Source organism: Salmo trutta, chromosome 13 (genome assembly GCF_901001165.1).
Source record: "Salmo trutta chromosome 13, fSalTru1.1, whole genome shotgun sequence".
Classification (NCBI taxonomy): Eukaryota; Metazoa; Chordata; class Actinopteri; order Salmoniformes; family Salmonidae; genus Salmo; species Salmo trutta.
Genome location: NC_042969.1, coordinates 41,272,005 through 41,293,908, shown reverse-complemented (window position 1 = coordinate 41,293,908; position 21,904 = coordinate 41,272,005). Strand labels below are relative to the sequence as shown.

Below are 21,904 nucleotides of genomic sequence, written 5' to 3'. Positions count from 1 at the left end.
ACCAATATCAATAGACAACTAGACTACAGCTAGACACCAATATCACTAGACAACTAGCCATCAGCTAGACACCAATATCACTAGACACCAATATCACTAGACAACTAGCCATCAGCTAGACACCAATATCACTAGACAACTATGCCCCAATATCACTAGATACCAATATCACTAGACAACTAGCCATCAGCTAGACACCAATATCACTAGACACCAATATCACTAGACAAACTAGCCTACAGCTAGACACCAATATCACTAGACACTAAGCACCAATATCACTAGACACCCAATATCACTAGACACCAATATCACTAGACAACTAGTTACAGCTAGACACCAATATCACTAGACAACTAGCCTACAGCTGGACACCAATATCACTAGACCCCAATATCACTAGACAACTAGTCTATAGCTAGACACCCACTACTCACTAGACCACCATATCACTAGACAACTAGCCTACAGCTAGACACCAATATCACTAGACACTAAGCACCAATATCACTAGACACCAAATATCACAAGACAACTAGTCTACAGCTAGACAACCAATATCACTAGACAACTAGCCTACAGCTAGACACCAATATCACTAGACACCAATATCACTAAGACAACTAGACTACAGCTAGACACCAATATCAATAGGACAACTAGGCCTACAGCTAGACACCAATATGACTAGACAACTAGCCATCAGCTAGACACCAATATCACTAGACACCAATTCACTAGACAACTAGCCTACAGCTAGACACCAATATCACTAGACACTAAGCATCAATATCACTAGACACCAATATCACTAGACACCAATATCACTAGACAACTAGTCTACAGCTAGACACCAAAATCACTAGACAACTAGCCTACAGCTGGACACCAATATCACCAGACACCAATATCACTAGACAACGAGTCTACAGCTAGACACCAATATCACTAGACACCAATATCACTAGACAACTAGCCTACAGCTAGACACCAATATCACTAGACACTAAGCACCAATATCACTAGACACCAATATCACAAGACAACTAGTCTACAGCTAGACACCAATATCACTAGACAACTAGTCTACAGCTAGACACCAATATCACTAGACAACTAGCTTACAGCTGGACACCAATATCACTAGACACCAATATCACTAGACAACTAGTCTACAGCTAGACACCAATATCACTAGACAACTAGCCTACAGCTAGACACAAATATCACTAGACAACTAGCTTACAGCTAGACACCAATATCACTAGACACCAATATCACTAGACACTATGCACCAATATCACTAGATACCAATATCACTAGACAACTAGCCATCAGCTAGACACCAATATCACTAGACACCAATATCACTAGACAACTAGCCATCAACTAGACACCAATATCACTAGACAACTAGCCTACAGCTAGACACCAATATCAATAGACAACTAGCCTACAGCTAGACACAAATATCACTAGACAACTAGCCATCAGCTAGACACCAATATCACTAGACACCAATATCACTAGACAACTAGCCATCAGCTAGACACCAATATCACTAGACACTATGCACCATTATCACTAGATACCAATATCACTAGACAACTAGCCATCAGCTAGACACCAATATCACTAGACACCAATATCGCTAGACAACTAGCCATCAGCTAGACACCAATATCACAAGACACCAATATCACTAGACAACTAGCCATCAGCAAGACACCAATATCACTAGACAACAATATCACTAGACAACTAGCCTACAGCTAGACACCAATATCACTAGACACCAATATCACTAGACAACTAGACTACAGCTAGACACCAATATCAATAGACAACTAGACTACAGCTAGACACCAATATCACTAGACAACTAGCCATCAGCTAGACACCAATATCACTAGACACTATGCACCAATATCACTAGATACCAATATCACTAGACAACTAGCCATCAGCTAGACACCAATATCACTAGACACCAATATCACTAGACAACTAGCCTACAGCTAGACACCAATATCACTAGACACCAATATCACTAGACACTAAGCACCAATATCACTAGACACCAATATCACTAGACACCAATATCACTAGACAACTAGTCTACAGCTAGACACCAATATCACTAGACAACTAGCCTACAGCTGGACACCAATATCACTAGACACCAATATCACTAGACAACTAGTCTATAGCTAGACACCAATATCACTAGACACCAATATCACTAGACAACTAGCCTACAGCTAGACACCAATATCACTAGACACTAAGCACCAATATCACTAGACACCAATATCACAAGACAACTAGTCTACAGCTAGACACCAATATCACTAGACAACTAGCCTACAGCTAGACACCAATATCACTAGACACCAATATCACTAGACAACTAGACTACAGCTAGACACCAATATCAATAGACAACTAGCCATCAGCTAGACACCAATATCACTAGACACCAATATCACTAGACAACTAGCCTACAGCTAGACACCAATATCACTAGACACTATGCACCAATATCACTAGATACCAATATCACTAGACAACTAGCCATCAGCTAGACACCAATATCACTAGACACCAATATCACTAGACAACTAGCCATCAGCTAGACACCAATATCACAAGACACCAATATCACTAGACAACTAGCCTACAGCTAGACACCAATATCACTAGACACTAAGCACCAATATCACTAGACACCAATATCACTAGACACCAATATCACTAGACAACTAGTCTACAGCTAGACACCAATATCACTAGACAACTAGCCTACAGCTGGACACCAATATCACTAGACACCAATATCACTAGACAACTAGTCTACAGCTAGACACCAATATCACTAGACAACTAGCCTACAGCTAGACACAAATATCACTAGACACTAAGCACCAATATCACTAGACACCAATATCACAAGACAACTAGTCTACAGCTAGACACCAATATCACTAGACAACTAGCCTACAGCTAGACACCAATATCGCTAGACACCAATATCACTAGACAACTAGCCTACAGCTAGACACCAATATCAATAGACAACTAGCCTACAGCTAGACACCAATATCACTAGACACCAATATCACTAGACAACTAACCTACAGCTAGACACCAATATCACTAGACAACTAGCCTACAGCTAGACACCAATATCACTAGACAACTAGCCTACAGCTAGACACCAATATCACTAGACACCAATATCACTAGACACTATGCACCAATATCACTAGATACCAATATCACTAGACAACTAGCCATCAGCTAGACACCAATATCACTAGACACCAATATCACTAGACAACTAGCCATCAGCTAGACACCAATATCACTAGACACCAATATCACTAGACAACTAGCCTACAGCTAGACACCAATATCACTAGACACTAGTCTACAGCTAGACACCAATATCACTAGACACCAATATCACTAGACATTAATATCACTAGCCAACTAGCCTAAAGCTAGACACCAATATCACTAGCCTACAGCTAGACCCCAATATCACTAGACAACTAGCCAACAGCTAGACACCAATATCAATAGACAACTAGCCTACAGCTAGACACCAATATCACTAGACACCAATATCACTAGACAACTAGCCTACAGCTAGACACCAATATCACTAGACAACTAGCCTACAGCTAGACACAAATATCACTAGACAACTAGCCTACAGCTAGACACCAATATCACTAGACACCAATATCACTAGACAACTAGTCTACAGCTAGACACCAAAATCACTAGACAACTAGCCTACAGCTGGACACCAATATCACCAGACACCAATATCACTAGACAACGAGTCTACAGCTAGACACCAATATCACTAGGCACCAATATCACTAGACAACTAGCCTACAGCTAGACACCAATATCACTAGACACTAAGCACCAATATCACTAGACACCAATATCACAAGACAACTAGTCTACAGCTAGACACCAATATCACTAGACAACTAGTCTACAGCTAGACACCAATATCACTAGACAACTAGCTTACAGCAGGACACCAATATCACTAGACACCAATATCACTAGACAACTAGTCTACAGCTAGACACCAATATCACTAGACAACTAGCCTACAGCTAGACACAAATATCACTAGACAACTAGCCTACAGCTAGACACCAATATCACTAGACACCAATATCACTAGACACTATGCACCAATATCACTAGATACCAATATCACTACACAACTAGCCATCAGCTAGACACCAATATCACTAGACACCAATATCACTAGACAACTAGCCATCAACTAGACACCAATATCACTAGACAACTAGCCTACAGCTAGACACCAATATCAATAGACAACTAGCCTACAGCTAGACACCAATATCACTAGACAACTAGCCATCAGCTAGACACCAATATCACTAGACACCAATATCACTAGACAACTAGCCATCAGCTAGACACCAATATCACTAGACACTTTGCACCATTATCACTAGATACCAATATCACTAGACAACTAGCCATCAGCTAGACACCAATATCACTAGACACCAATATCGCTAGACAACTAGCCATCAGCTAGACACCAATATCACAAGACACCAATATCACTAGACAACTAGCCATCAGCAAGACACCAATATCACTAGACAACAATATCACTAGACAACTAGCCTACAGCTAGACACCAATATCACTAGACACCAATATCACTAGACAACTAGACTACAGCTAGACACCAATATCAATAGACAACTAGACTACAGCTAGACACCAATATCACTAGACAACTAGCCATCAGCTAGACACCAATATCACTAGACACCAATATCACTAGACAACTAGCCATCAGCTAGACACCAATATCACTAGATACCAATATCACTAGACAACTAGCCATCAGCTAGACACCAATATCACTAGACACCAATATCACTAGACAACTAGCCTACAGCTAGACACCAATATCACTAGACACTAAGCACCAATATCACTAGACACCAATATCACTAGACACCAATATCACTAGACAACTAGTCTACAGCTAGACACCAATATCACTAGACAACTAGCCTACAGCTGGACACCAATATCACTAGACACCAATATCACTAGACAACTAGTCTATAGCTAGACACCAATATCACTAGACACCAATATCACTAGACAACTAGCCTACAGCTAGACACCAATATCACTAGACACTAAGCACCAATATCACTAGACACCAATATCACAAGACAACTAGTCTACAGCTAGACACCAATATCACTAGACAACTAGCCTACAGCTAGACACCAATATCACTAGACACCAATATCACTAGACAACTAGACTACAGCTAGACACCAATATCAATAGACAACTAGCCTACAGCTAGACACCAATATGACTAGACAACTAGCCATCAGCTAGACACCAATATCACTAGACACCAATATCACTAGACAACTAGCCTACAGCTAGACACCAATATCACTAGACACTAAGCATCAATATCACTAGACACCAATATCACTAGACACCAATATCACTAGACAACTAGTCTACAGCTAGACACCAAAATCACTAGACAACTAGCCTACAGCTGGACACCAATATCACCAGACACCAATATCACTAGACAACGAGTCTACAGCTAGACACCAATATCACTAGACACCAATATCACTAGACAACTAGCCTACAGCTAGACACCAATATCACTAGACACTAAGCACCAATATCACTAGACACCAATATCACAAGACAACTAGTCTACAGCTAGACACCAATATCACTAGACAACTAGTCTACAGCTAGACACCAATATCACTAGACAACTAGCTTACAGCTGGACACCAATATCACTAGACACCAATATCACTAGACAACTAGTCTACAGCTAGACACCAATATCACTAGACAACTAGCCTACAGCTAGACACAAATATCACTAGACAACTAGCTTACAGCTAGACACCAATATCACTAGACACCAATATCACTAGACACTATGCACCAATATCACTAGATACCAATATCACTAGACAACTAGCCATCAGCTAGACACCAATATCACTAGACACCAATATCACTAGACAACTAGCCATCAACTAGACACCAATATCACTAGACAACTAGCCTACAGCTAGACACCAATATCAATAGACAACTAGCCTACAGCTAGACACAAATATCACTAGACAACTAGCCATCAGCTAGACACCAATATCACTAGACACCAATATCACTAGACAACTAGCCATCAGCTAGACACCAATATCACTAGACACTATGCACCATTATCACTAGATACCAATATCACTAGACAACTAGCCATCAGCTAGACACCAATATCACTAGACACCAATATCGCTAGACAACTAGCCATCAGCTAGACACCAATATCACAAGACACCAATATCACTAGACAACTAGCCATCAGCAAGACACCAATATCACTAGACAACAATATCACTAGACAACTAGCCTACAGCTAGACACCAATATCACTAGACACCAATATCACTAGACAACTAGACTACAGCTAGACACCAATATCAATAGACAACTAGACTACAGCTAGACACCAATATCACTAGACAACTAGCCATCAGCTAGACACCAATATCACTAGACACTATGCACCAATATCACTAGATACCAATATCACTAGACAACTAGCCATCAGCTAGACACCAATATCACTAGACACCAATATCACTAGACAACTAGCCTACAGCTAGACACCAATATCACTAGACACCAATATCACTAGACACTAAGCACCAATATCACTAGACACCAATATCACTAGACACCAATATCACTAGACAACTAGTCTACAGCTAGACACCAATATCACTAGACAACTAGCCTACAGCTGGACACCAATATCACTAGACACCAATATCACTAGACAACTAGTCTATAGCTAGACACCAATATCACTAGACACCAATATCACTAGACAACTAGCCTACAGCTAGACACCAATATCACTAGACACTAAGCACCAATATCACTAGACACCAATATCACAAGACAACTAGTCTACAGCTAGACACCAATATCACTAGACAACTAGCCTACAGCTAGACACCAATATCACTAGACACCAATATCACTAGACAACTAGACTACAGCTAGACACCAATATCAATAGACAACTAGCCTACAGCTAGACACCAATATGACTAGACAACTAGCCATCAGCTAGACACCAATATCACTAGACACCAATATCACTAGACAACTAGCCTACAGCTAGACACCAATATCACTAGACACTATGCACCAATATCACTAGATACCAATATCACTAGACAACTAGCCATCAGCTAGACACCAATATCACTAGACACCAATATCACTAGACAACTAGCCATCAGCTAGACACCAATATCACAAGACACCAATATCACTAGACAACTAGCCTACAGCTAGACACCAATATCACTAGACACTAAGCACCAATATCACTAGACACCAATATCACTAGACACCAATATCACTAGACAACTAGTCTACAGCTAGACACCAATATCACTAGACAACTAGCCTACAGCTGGACACCAATATCACTAGACACCAATATCACTAGACAACTAGTCTACAGCTAGACACCAATATCACTAGACAACTAGCCTACAGCTAGACACAAATATCACTAGACACTAAGCACCAATATCACTAGACACCAATATCACAAGACAACTAGTCTACAGCTAGACACCAATATCACTAGACAACTAGCCTACAGCTAGACACCAATATCGCTAGACACCAATATCACTAGACAACTAGCCTACAGCTAGACACCAATATCAATAGACAACTAGCCTACAGCTAGACACCAATATCACTAGACACCAATATCACTAGACAACTAACCTACAGCTAGACACCAATATCACTAGACAACTAGCCTACAGCTAGACACCAATATCACTAGACAACTAGCCTACAGCTAGACACCAATATCACTAGACACCAATATCACTAGACACTATGCACCAATATCACTAGATACCAATATCACTAGACAACTAGCCATCAGCTAGACACCAATATCACTAGACACCAATATCACTAGACAACTAGCCATCAGCTAGACACCAATATCACTAGACACCAATATCACTAGACAACTAGCCTACAGCTAGACACCAATATCACTAGACACTAGTCTACAGCTAGACACCAATATCACTAGACACCAATATCACTAGACATTAATATCACTAGCCAACTAGCCTAAAGCTAGACACCAATATCACTAGCCTACAGCTAGACCCCAATATCACTAGACAACTAGCCAACAGCTAGACACCAATATCAATAGACAACTAGCCTACAGCTAGACACCAATATCACTAGACACCAATATCACTAGACAACTAGCCTACAGCTAGACACCAATATCACTAGACAACTAGCCTACAGCTAGACACAAATATCACTAGACAACTAGCCTACAGCTAGACACCAATATCACTAGACACCAATATCACTAGACATTATGCACCAATATCACTAGATACCAATATCACTAGACAACTAGCCATCAGCTAGACACCAATATCACTAGACACCAATATCACTAGACAACTAGCCATCAACTAGACACCAATATCACTAGACAACTAGCCTACAGCTAGACACCAATATCACTAGACAATTAGCCTACAGCTAGACACCAACATCACTAGACACCAATATCACTAGACAACTAGCCATCAGCTAGACACCAATATCACTAGACACCAATATCACTAGACAACTAGCCTACAGCTAGACACCAATATCACTAGACACCAATATCACTAGACACTATGCACCAATATCACTAGATACCAATATCACTAGACAACTAGCCATCAGCTAGACACCAATATCACTAGACACCAATATCACTAGACAACTAGCCATCAGCTAGACACAAATATCACTAGACAACTAGCCTACAGCTAGACACCAATATCACTAGACAACTAGCCATCAGCTAGACACCAATATCACTAGACACCAATATCACTAGACAACTAGTCTACAGCTAGACACCAATATCACTAGACACCAATATCACTAGACACTATGCACCAATATCACTAGATAGCAATATCACTAGCCAACTAGCCTAAAGCTAGACACCAATATAACTAGCCTACAGCTAGACACCAATATCGCTAGACACCAATATCACTAGACAACTAGCCTACAGCTAGACACCAATATCAATAGACAACTAGCCTACAGCTAGACACCAATATCACTAGACAACTAGCCTACAGCTAGACACCAATATCACTAGACAACTAGCCTACAGCTAGACACCAATATCACTAGACACCAATATCACTAGACACTATGCACCAATATCACTAGATACCAATATCACTATACAACTAGCCATCAGCTAGACACCAATATCACTAGACACCAATATCACTAGACAACTAGCCATCAGCTAGACACCAATATCACTAGACAACTAGCCTACAGCTAGACACCAATATCACTAGACAACTAGCCTACAGCTAGACACCAACATCACTAGACACCAATAAAACTAGACAACTAGACTACAGCTAGACACCAATATCAATAGACAACTAGCCTACAGCTAGACACCAATATCACTAGACAACTAGCCATCAGCTAGACACCAATATCACTAGACACCAATATCACTAGACAACTAGCCTACAGCTAGACACCAATATCACTAGACACCAATATCACTAGACACTATGCACCAATATCACTAGATACCAATATCACTAGACAACTAGCCATCAGCTAGACACCAATATCACTAGACACCAATATCACTAGACAATTAGCCATCAGCTAGACACCAATATCACAAGACACCAATATCACTAGACAACTAGCCTACAGCTAGACACCAATATCACTAGACAACTAGCCTACAGCTAGACACCAACATCACTAGACACCAATATCACTAGACAACTAGACTACAGCTAGACACCAATATCAATAGACAACTAGTCTACAGCTAGACACCAATATCACTAGACAACTAGCCATCAGCTAGACACCAATATCACTAGACACCAATATCACTAGACAACTAGCCTACAGCTAGACACCAATATCACTAGACACCAATATCACTAGACACTATGCACCAATATCACTAGATACCAATATCACTAGACAACTAGCCATCAGCTAGACACCAATATCACTAGACACCAATATCACTAGACAATTAGCCATCAGCTAGACACCAATATCACTAGACACTAAGCACCAATATCACTAGACACCAATATCACTAGACACCAATATCACTAGACAACTAGTCTACAGCTAGACACCAAAATCACTAGACAACTAGCCTACAGCTGGACACCAATATCACCAGACACCAATATCACTAGACAACGAGTCTACAGCTAGACACCAATATCACTAGACACCAATATCACTAGACAACTAGCCTACAGCTAGACACCAATATCACTAGACACTATGCACCAATATCACTAGACACCAATATCACAAGACAACTAGTCTACAGCTAGACACCAATATCACTAGACAACTAGTCTACAGCTAGACACCAATATCACTAGACAACTAGCTTACAGCTGGACACCAATATCACTAGACACCAATATCACTAGACAACTAGTCTACAGCTAGACACCAATATCACTAGACAACTAGCCTACAGCTAGACACAAATATCACTAGACAACTAGCCTACAGCTAGACACCAATATCACTAGACACCAATATCACTAGACACTATGCACCAATATCACTAGATACCAATATCACTAGACAACTAGCCATCAGCTAGACACCAATATCACTAGACACCAATATCACTAGACAACTAGCCATCAACTAGACACCAATATCACTAGACAACTAGCCTACAGCTAGACACCAATATCAATAGACAACTAGCCTACAGCTAGACACCAATATCACTAGACAACTAGCCATCAGCTAGACACCAATATCACTAGACACCAATATCACTAGACAACTAGCCATCAGCTAGACACCAATATCACTAGACACTATGCACCATTATCACTAGATACCAATATCACTAGACAACTAGCCATCAGCTAGACACCAATATCACTAGACACCAATATCGCTAGACAACTAGCCATCAGCTAGACACCAATATCACAAGACACCAATATCACTAGACAACTAGCCATCAGCAAGACACCAATATCACTAGACAACAATATCACTAGACAACTAGCCTACAGCTAGACACCAATATCACTAGACACCAATATCACTAGACAACTAGACTACAGCTAGACACCAATATCAATAGACAACTAGACTACAGCTAGACACCAATATCACTAGACAACTAGCCATCAGCTAGACACCAATATCACTAGACACCAATATCACTAGACAACTAGCCATCAGCTAGACACCAATATCACTAGACACTATGCACCAATATCACTAGATACCAATATCACTAGAAAACTAGCCATCAGCTAGACACCAATATCACTAGACACCAATATCACTAGACAACTAGCCTACAGCTAGACACCAATATCACTAGACACTAAGCACCAATATCACTAGACACCAATATCACTAGACACCAATATCACTAGACAACTAGTCTACAGCTAGACACCAAAATCACTAGACAACTAGCCTACAGCTGGACACCAATATCACCAGACACCAATATCACTAGACAACGAGTCTACAGCTAGACACCAATATCACTAGACACCAATATCACTAGACAACTAGCCTACAGCTAGACACCAATATCACTAGACACTAAGCACCAATATCACTAGACACCAATATCACAAGACAACTAGTCTACAGCTAGACACCAATATCACTAGACAACTAGTCTACAGCTAGACACCAATATCACTAGACAACTAGCTTACAGCTGGACACCAATATCACTAGACACCAATATCACTAGACAACTAGTCTACAGCTAGACACCAATATCACTAGACAACTAGCCTACAGCTAGACACAAATATCACTAGACAACTAGCCTACAGCTAGACACCAATATCACTAGACACCAATATCACTAGACACTATGCACCAATATCACTAGATACCAATATCACTAGACAACTAGCCATCAGCTAGACACCAATATCACTAGACACCAATATCACTAGACAACTAGCCATCAACTAGACACCAATATCACTAGACAACTAGCCTACAGCTAGACACCAATATCAATAGACAACTAGCCTACAGCTAGACACCAATATCACTAGACAACTAGCCATCAGCTAGACACCAATATCACTAGACACCAATATCACTAGACAACTAGCCATCAGCTAGACACCAATATCACTAGACACTATGCACCATTATCACTAGATACCAATATCACTAGACAACTAGCCATCAGCTAGACACCAATATCACTAGACACCAATATCGCTAGACAACTAGCCATCAGCTAGACACCAATATCACAAGACACCAATATCACTAGACAACTAGCCATCAGCAAGACACCAATATCACTAGACAACAATATCACTAGACAACTAGCCTACAGCTAGACACCAATATCACTAGACACCAATATCACTAGACAACTAGACTACAGCTAGACACCAATATCAATAGACAACTAGACTACAGCTAGACACCAATATCACTAGACAACTAGCCATCAGCTAGACACCAATATCACTAGACACCAATATCACTAGACAACTAGCCATCAGCTAGACACCAATATCACTAGACACTATGCACCAATATCACTAGATACCAATATCACTAGACAACTAGCCATCAGCTAGACACCAATATCACTAGACACCAATATCACTAGACAACTAGCCTACAGCTAGACACCAATATCACTAGACACCAATATCACTAGACACTAAGCACCAATATCACTAGACACCAATATCACTAGACACCAATATCACTAGACAACTAGTCTACAGCTAGACACCAATATCACTAGACAACTAGCCTACAGCTGGACACCAATATCACTAGACACCAATATCACTAGACAACTAGTCTATAGCTAGACACCAATATCACTAGACACCAATATCACTAGACAACTAGCCTACAGCTAGACACCAATATCACTAGACACTAAGCACCAATATCACTAGACACCAATATCACAAGACAACTAGTCTACAGCTAGACACCAATATCACTAGACAACTAGCCTACAGCTAGACACCAATATCACTAGACACCAATATCACTAGACAACTAGACTACAGCTAGACACCAATATCAATAGACAACTAGCCTACAGCTAGACACCAATATGACTAGACAACTAGCCATCAGCTAGACACCAATATCACTAGACACCAATATCACTAGACAACTAGCCTACAGCTAGACACCAATATCACTAGACACTATGCACCAATATCACTAGATACCAATATCACTAGACAACTAGCCATCAGCTAGACACCAATATCACTAGACACCAATATCACTAGACAACTAGCCATCAGCTAGACACCAATATCACAAGACACCAATATCACTAGACAACTAGCCTACAGCTAGACACCAATATCACTAGACACTAAGCACCAATATCACTAGACACCAATATCACTAGACACCAATATCACTAGACAACTAGTCTACAGCTAGACACCAATATCACTAGACAACTAGCCTACAGCTGGACACCAATATCACTAGACACCAATATCACTAGACAACTAGTCTACAGCTAGACACCAATATCACTAGACACCAATATCACTAGACAACTAGCCTACAGCTAGACACCAATATCAATAGACAACTAGCCTACAGCTAGACACCAATATCACTAGACACCAATATCACTAGACAACTAACCTACAGCTAGACACCAATATCACTAGACAACTAGCCTACAGCTAGACACCAATATCACTAGACAACTAGCCTACAGCTAGACACCAATATCACTAGACACTATGCACCAATATCACTAGATACCAATATCACTAGACAACTAGCCATCAGCTAGACACCAATATCACTAGACACCAATATCACTAGACAACTAGCCATCAGCTAGACACCAATATCACTAGACAACTAGCCTACAGCTAGACACCAATATCACTAGACAACTAGCCTACAGCTAGACACCAATATCACTAGACAACTAGCCTACAGCTAGACACCAATATCACTAGACACCAATATCACTAGACAACTAGACTACAGCTAGACACCAATATCAATAGACAACTAGCCTACAGCTAGACACCAATATCACTAGACAACTAGCCATCAGCTAGACACCAATATCACTAGACACCAATATCACTAGACAACTAGCCTACAGCTAGACCCCAATATCACTAGACACCAATATCACTAGACACTATGCACCAATATTACTAGATACCAATATCACTAGACACCAATATCACTAGACAACTAGCCATCAGCTAGACACCAATATCACAAGACACCAATATCACTAGACAACTAGCCATCAGCAAGACACCAATATCACTAGACAACAATATCACTAGACAACTAGCCTACAGCTAGACACCAATATCACTAGACACCAATATCACTAGACACCAATATCACTAGACACCAATATCACTAGACAACTAGTCTACAGCTAGACACCAATATCACTAGACACCAATATCACTAGACAACTAGCTTACAGCTAGACACCAATATCACTAGACACTAAGCACCAATATCACTAGACACCAATATCACAAGACAACTAGTCTACAGCTAGACACCAATATCACTAGACAACTAGTCTACAGCTAGACACCAATATCACTAGACAACTAGCTTACAGCTGGACACCAATATCACTAGACACCAATATCACTAGACAACTAGTCTACAGCTAGACACCAATATCACTAGACAACTAGCCTACAGCTAGACACCAATATCACTAGACAACTAGCCTACAGCTAGACACCAATATCACTAGACACCAATATCACTAGACAACTAGCCTACAGCTGGACACCAATATCACTAGACAACTAGTCTACAGCTAGACACCAATATCACTAGACACCAATATCACTAGACAACTAGCCTACAGCTAGACACCAATATCACTAGACAACTAGCCTACAGCTAGACACCAATATCACTAGACAACTAGTCTACAGCTAGACACCAATAATAAACTAGAGTACCAGTAGTACTGTAGTCCTAGTGGAGGGTAGGTGGTGGAGGGTAGACTACCAGCAGTACTGTAGTCCTAGTGGAGGGTAGACTACCAGCAGTACTGTAGTCCTAGTGGAGGGTAGACTACCAGCAGTACTGTAGTCCTAGTGGAGGGTAGGCCCATGTAAACACAGTTTCCCCACCTTTTCCAGATAAATGCATTGGCAATAGAGGGAGTGTTGCTTTTTTTCACTGCAACCAGCAATCAGAATGACCCACCTATTTGTTTTACCACTACATCACTGTTCGCCACTAGGCCTGTTGGAAGTTCATAGTAAATGTACCTTTTTTCCTCTCGACGGGTTCAGCCCCATTTCAGGTGTCCCTACTTTTCAGGCTCCAAAAAAAGGTCAATTTGTCAGCGTGACTCATCAATTAATGTAGGCCTAATCAATGGCAATCAATTAATGTAGGCTTAATCAATGGCAATATATTAATGTAGGCCTAATCAATGGCAATATATTAATGTAGGCCTAATCAATGGTAATCAATTAATGTAGACCTAATCAATGGCAATATATTAATGTATATATCATTAGTCACACTGTGGTGTTTTGTAAACAGATGTCTGTTTCCACTCATCAAATGGTGCGAGTGTGTATGCAGTGAACTCTTTATTTTGGAGTGCACAGGTAGCCTGCTTTGGGAAGTGATTTGTTTGACTATCAGATGAAAATATCATGACTGGTTGTGTTCATGCCACATTAATAGGTCATTCATTTTTACAGTTAAATTACGTCTTTATTATTAGGTCCATAAAGAAAATTGTGCGGGCACATGCTGCCAATAGAGACCCTGGAATGTCCCGGTGTAATTCAGTCTGTTTTAGCGACTTAGCCAGAAAGATTCACAGCTGTAATCGCTGCCAAAGGTTATTCTCAAGAGTATCGACTCAGTGGTGTGAATACTTATGTAAATTACATGTTTCTGTATTTCATTTTCAATAAATTTGCTAACATTTATACATGTTTTGACTTTTTCATTATGGGTTATTGTGGGTAGATGGGTGAAATAATTGTTTTTACCCATTTACAATTCAAGGCTGTAACACAACAAAATGTGGAATAAATCAAGGGGTATTGAATACTTTCTGAAGGAACTGCAACTTATAGGATGTTTCAGATGACAAATATACCGGCAAGTCCCCAGAATTTAACTGCCACATGGGATATTAAACAACACTCAATAAACAGAGAAAGTCAGGAAATAGCTGTGATTGCAAAACACAAAGATGAATTTTAGGCGGCTGAGTATTGTTCAGAAGAAAGAAAGCCGGGTTTAGTCTGTTCTATTCTTCCATCCAAATGTCAGACACAGATGTTGCTTGCGTTTATCTTTTTCCGATTTTTGGCGCGATCACGTCATTTTATCACAGTACATCACAGGGCTATTTTGGTTATTCGTATCAGTTGGCTACAAAAGAACAACAGCTGGAATTACAAAATCTTTATTAGTTCATTCATTGTCCTTCATAAATTCTATCGCTGCTAAGGGTTTTATTTTCAAACCGCTCCAGACTTGGCGCCTTTGTGTACAATGATGAGTCCCGTATCTAGGTCACAGAGTCAGATATGAAGCATGGAATAAAACCTAAACTCCCTTAACTGCTTATTGCATCGACTTATTACTGAATAGTAACGATCGTAACCGTAACATGCACAATGTATGTCAGATACTCGCAGTTAATCAATAGATAATCGCTATTTGTGTACATTTCGTTATTCTACCCCAGCTGGTTGACAAGTGAAGTTGACAGACAGAACAGAAATTACCTCGTTCTCTTCTCTCCAAGAATTCAGCAGCTTGCAGAAGAACTTGAATGTTGCAAGTGTTCGCGTCCATTGTAAAATAGTTGAAATATAGGTAAATATACCAATCAAAATGTATCTCAACGACAGAGTGCTGCTATACTATAGTATGTGCTTCGCGTTCTGCACTTCGGTGAGGAATCACTTTCTTTGGCGAAGTGATTGACGTCAGTCCGCCACCTCCCAGACTACCGCTCCCTTGTTTTCCAGCCGCCTCGGTCCGGACAACGCGCGATTTTACCTTTGAATTATCAACAGCCTTTTAATTAATAGAACAGAACAACAGATCAACTCATTTTCTCCAAATATTACCTTAATTAAACGATTATATATTTTTTAAATCCGAAACATGTTGTATTGACATCTAAAAAAAAGACCGTTTCAATGTTTTATTTTATATATATATAATGAGACGTACCTACCAGTATGTATGGCTATTGAAACTGAAAACAACTTAAAGTGAGAAGGTCTTATGCCGTCAGTCGTTTTGTCTTCTTCTGATTTGGTGTTATAAGAGAATTGTGTCTGTATATTTATAATCATTCCACAATAGTCTTGGGCAGGGATCTTCAACTCGTTTCAGTTGGGGAACCCTTATCTGGCTTCCATGGTCCGTCCGAAGGACACACAGAACTGTGCATTATTTCAAAGACGATACAAAGTATTTCATTGTATACTGAATTCAATAGCTTGCTACAAAATGTTCTGCAAATGCAAAACCTTTAGGTCCACCCTATGTTCCCTCAGCTTATGTTCCCTCAGCCCTATGTTCGTATATACGAGCCTTTAACCAACAATGCAGTTCAAGAAATAGAGTTAAGAAAATATTTACTTAACTTAATAAGGTAAAGTTAAAAAAAAATCAAATCAAAAAGTAACACAAGAGAATGACATAACAATAATGAGGCTATATACATATATACCGGTACAGAGTCAACGTGCTGGGGGTACAGGTTAGTCAAGGTAGTTGGTAAAGTGACTACACATAGATAATAAACAGCGATGTTGGGGCTAGGGGGCAGTATTTGCACAGCTGGATAAAAAACATACCGATTTAAACTGGTTACTACTCTTGCCCAGAAATGAGAATATGCATATAATTAGTAGATTTGGATAGAAAACACTCTAAAGTTTCTAAAACTGTTTGAATGGTGTCTGTGAGTATAACAGAACTCATATGGCAGGCCAAAATCTGAGAAGATTCCATACAGGAAGTGCCCTGTCTGACAATTTGTTGTCCTTCTGTTGCATCTCTATCGAAAATACAGCATCTGTGCTGTAACGTGACACGTTCTAAGGCTCCCATTGGCTCTCTAAAGCTGCCAGAAAGTGGAATGGGGTGTCTGCTGTCTCTGGGCGAAGAACAGCAGGAGAGTTTGTAAGTGGTCAGCCTGGGGACAGTGAGACTGAGATGCGCGTTCACGAGAATTCTCAATGTTTTTCTTTCAGCCTTTGAATGACTACAACGTTGCCCGGTTGGAATATTATCGCTATTTTACGAGAAAAATAGCATAAAAATTGATTTTAAACAGCGTTTGACATGCTTCTAAGTACGGTAATAGAATATTTTGATTTTTTTTGTCACGAAATGCGCTCGCGCGTCACCCTTCGGATAGTGACCTGAACGCACGAACAAAACTGAGCTATTTGAATATAACTATGGATTATTTGGAACCAAAACAACATTTGTTGTTGAAGTAGAAGTCCTGGGAGTGCATTCTGACAAAGAACAGCAAAGGTAATCCAATTTTTCTAATAGTAATTCTGAGTTTAGTGAGTCCCAAACTTGGTGGGTGTCAAAATATTCTAGCCGTGATGGTCGAGCTATGTACTCAGAATATTGCAAAATGTGCTTTCGCCGAAAAGCTATTTTAAAATCGGACACCGCGATTGCATAAAGGAGTTCTGTATCTATAATTCTTAAAATAATTGTTATGTATTTTGTCAACGTTTATCATGAGTAATTTAGTAAATTCACTGGAAGTTTTCAGTGGGTATGCTAGTTCTGAACATCACATGCTAATGTAAAAAACTGGTTTTTGATATAAATATGAACTTGATTGAACAAAACATGCATGTATTGTATAACATAATGTCCTAGGAGTGTCATCTGATGAAGATCATCAAAGGTTAGTGCTGCATTTAGCTGTGGTTTTGGTTTTTGTGACATATATGCTTGCTTTGAAAATGGCTGTGTGATTATTTTTGGCAGGGTACTCTCCTGACATAATCTAATGTTTTGCCTTCGCTGAAAAGCCTTTTTGAAATCGGACAATGTGGTTAGATTAACGAGAGTCTTGTCTTTAAAATGGTGTAAAATAGTCATATGTTTGAGAAATTGAAGTTATAGCATTTTTGAGGTATTTGTATTTCGCGCCACGCGATTCCACTGGCTGTTGACTAGGGTGGGATGCTAGCCCAGGGAAGTTAAGGAACCTTTTGGTCCAAGACTTGGCGCTTAGGTACCGCTTACCGTGCAGAAGCAGAGAGAACAGTCTATGACTTGGGTAACTAGAGTCTTTGACAATTGTTTGGGCCTTTCTCTGACACCGCCTAGTATATAGGTCCTGGATGGCAGGAAGCTTGGCCCCAGTGATGTACTGGGCCGTACACACTACCCTCTGTAGCGCCTTATGGTCGGATGCTGAGGAGTTGCCATACCAGGCGGTGATGAAACCGGTCAGGATGCTCTCGATGGTGCAGCTGTAGAACATTTTGAGGATCTGAGGACCCATGCCAAATCTTTTCAGTCTCCTGAGTGGGAAAAGGTTTTGAAGTGCCCTCTTCACGACAGTCTTGGTATGTTTGGACCATGATAGTTCGTTGGTGATGTGGACACCAAGGAACTTGAAATATTCCCCTCAGCCCTATCTTCCCTCAGCCCTGTTCCCTCAGCAATATCTTCCCTCCGCCCTATGTTCCCTGGGCCCTATGTTCCCTCAACCTATGTTCCCTCAGCCCTATGTTCCCAGGGCACATAGGGCCCAGGGAACATAAGGTCCAGGGAACATAGGGCCCAGGGAACATAGGGCCCAGGAAACATAGGGCCCAGGGAACATAGGGTCCAGGGAACATAGGGCCCAGGAAACATAGGGCAGAGGGAACATAGGGCCCAGGGAACATAGGGCCCAGGGAACATAGAGCCCAGGGAACATAGGGCCCAGGAAACATAGGGCAGAGGGAACATAGGGCCCAGGAAACATAGGGCCCAGGGAACATAGGGCCCAGGAAATATAGGGTCCAGGGAACATAGACATGGTCCCAACTCTATGGTTTGAACATTTCACAAGATTACACTGTAATATGGAATATTGAACAGCATGTGCAAATGGCTGCATCAATCTGCATGATGTTATTTGTTTGTTTACATTTAGATCTTAGACACCGTTTAGAGCTCTTTGACATATAATGCAAGTCATATAATACGTGTGTAATAACATAACGCTGTGTGTAATAACATTTTTTTATTTTTTTATTTCACCTTTATTTAACCAGGTAGGCAAGTTGAGAACAAGTTCTCATTTACAATTGCGACCTGGCCAAGATAAAGCAAAGCAGTTCGACAACATACAACAACACAGAGTTACACATGGAGTAAACAACATACAGTCAATAATACAGTAGAAAAAATAAGACTATATAGAATGTGAGCAAATGATGTGAGATAAGGGAGGTAAAGGCAAAAAAATGCCATGGTGGCAAAGTAAATAAAGTATAGCAAGAAAAACACTGGAATGGTAGATTTGTAGTTTGAAGAAAGTTCAAAGTTCAAATCTAAATAATATGGTGCAAAGGAGCAAAATAAATAAAATAAATACAGTAGGGGAAGAGGTAGTAGTTTGGGCTAAATTATAGATGGGCTATGTACAGGTGCAGTGATCTGTGAGCTGCTCTGACAGCTGGTGCTTAAAGCTAGTGAGGGAGATAAGTGTTTCCAGTTTCAGAGATTTTTGTAGTTCGTTCCAGTCATTGGCAGCAGAGAACTGGAAGGAGAGACGACCAAAGGAGGAGTTGGCTTTAGGGGTGACCAGAGAGATATACCTGCTGGAGCGCGTGCTACAGGTGGGTGCTGCTATGGTGACCAGTGAGCGGAGATAAGGGGGGACTTTACCTAGCAGGGTCTTGTAGATGACCTGGAGCCAATGTGTTTGGCGACGATTATGAAGTGAAGGCCAGCCAACGAGAGCATACAGGTCGCAGTGGTGGGTTGTATATGGGGCTTTGGTGACAAAACGGATGGCACTGTGATAGACTGCATCCAGCTTGTTGAGTAGGGTATTGGAGGCTATTTTGTAAATGACATCGCCGAAGTCGAGGATTGGTAGGATGGTTAGTTTTAAGAGGGTATATTTGGCAGCATGAGTGAAGGATGCTTTGTTGCGAAATAGGAAGCCAATTCTAGATTTCACTTTGGATTGGAGATGATTGATGTGAGTCTGGAAGGAGAGTTTACAGTCTAACCAGACACCTAGGTATTTGTAGTTGTCCACAAATTCTAAGTTAGAACCGTCCAGAGAAGTTTTGCTGGATGGGCGGGCAGGTGCAGGCAGCGATCGGTTGAAGAGCATGCATTAACATAACGTAACATAACGTAACGTAACATAACGTAACATAACATAACGTTGAATGGTGTGGTAGCCAGTCATTGATAAGACTATTATCATTATATAATAGTTCATGTGGAAATATTCATTATGCCAATAAATGCAAAATGTGAAATGCACCAATTTGTGGCCTGTAAACCAGAGATTTTGTACAAAACGTTATACTGTGTGATTTTCCTTGGAACGGTTGCCCTCACTCAACATGGCGACTGCTTAGCTTCATCGCGGTGAAGCCATTTTGCCAGTACTATCTTTGAC

At 40.5% G+C, this 21,904-nt stretch overlaps 1 protein-coding gene across 1 annotated transcript in view; it reads right to left on the bottom strand.

The window, feature by feature from the left end:
* The window catches only part of mxd3 (MAX dimerization protein 3), a 57,268-nt gene extending 40,053 nt beyond the window's left edge, over positions 1 to 17,215 (bottom strand). Inside the window, exon 1 of the mRNA XM_029772093.1 lies at positions 17,007 to 17,215. Coding sequence (XP_029627953.1) covers positions 17,007 to 17,076 — 70 coding nt within the window. The 5' untranslated portion in view covers positions 17,077 to 17,215. The remainder of the gene's footprint in view (positions 1 to 17,006) is intronic.
* Positions 17,216 to 21,904: the final 4,689 nt, after the last annotated feature.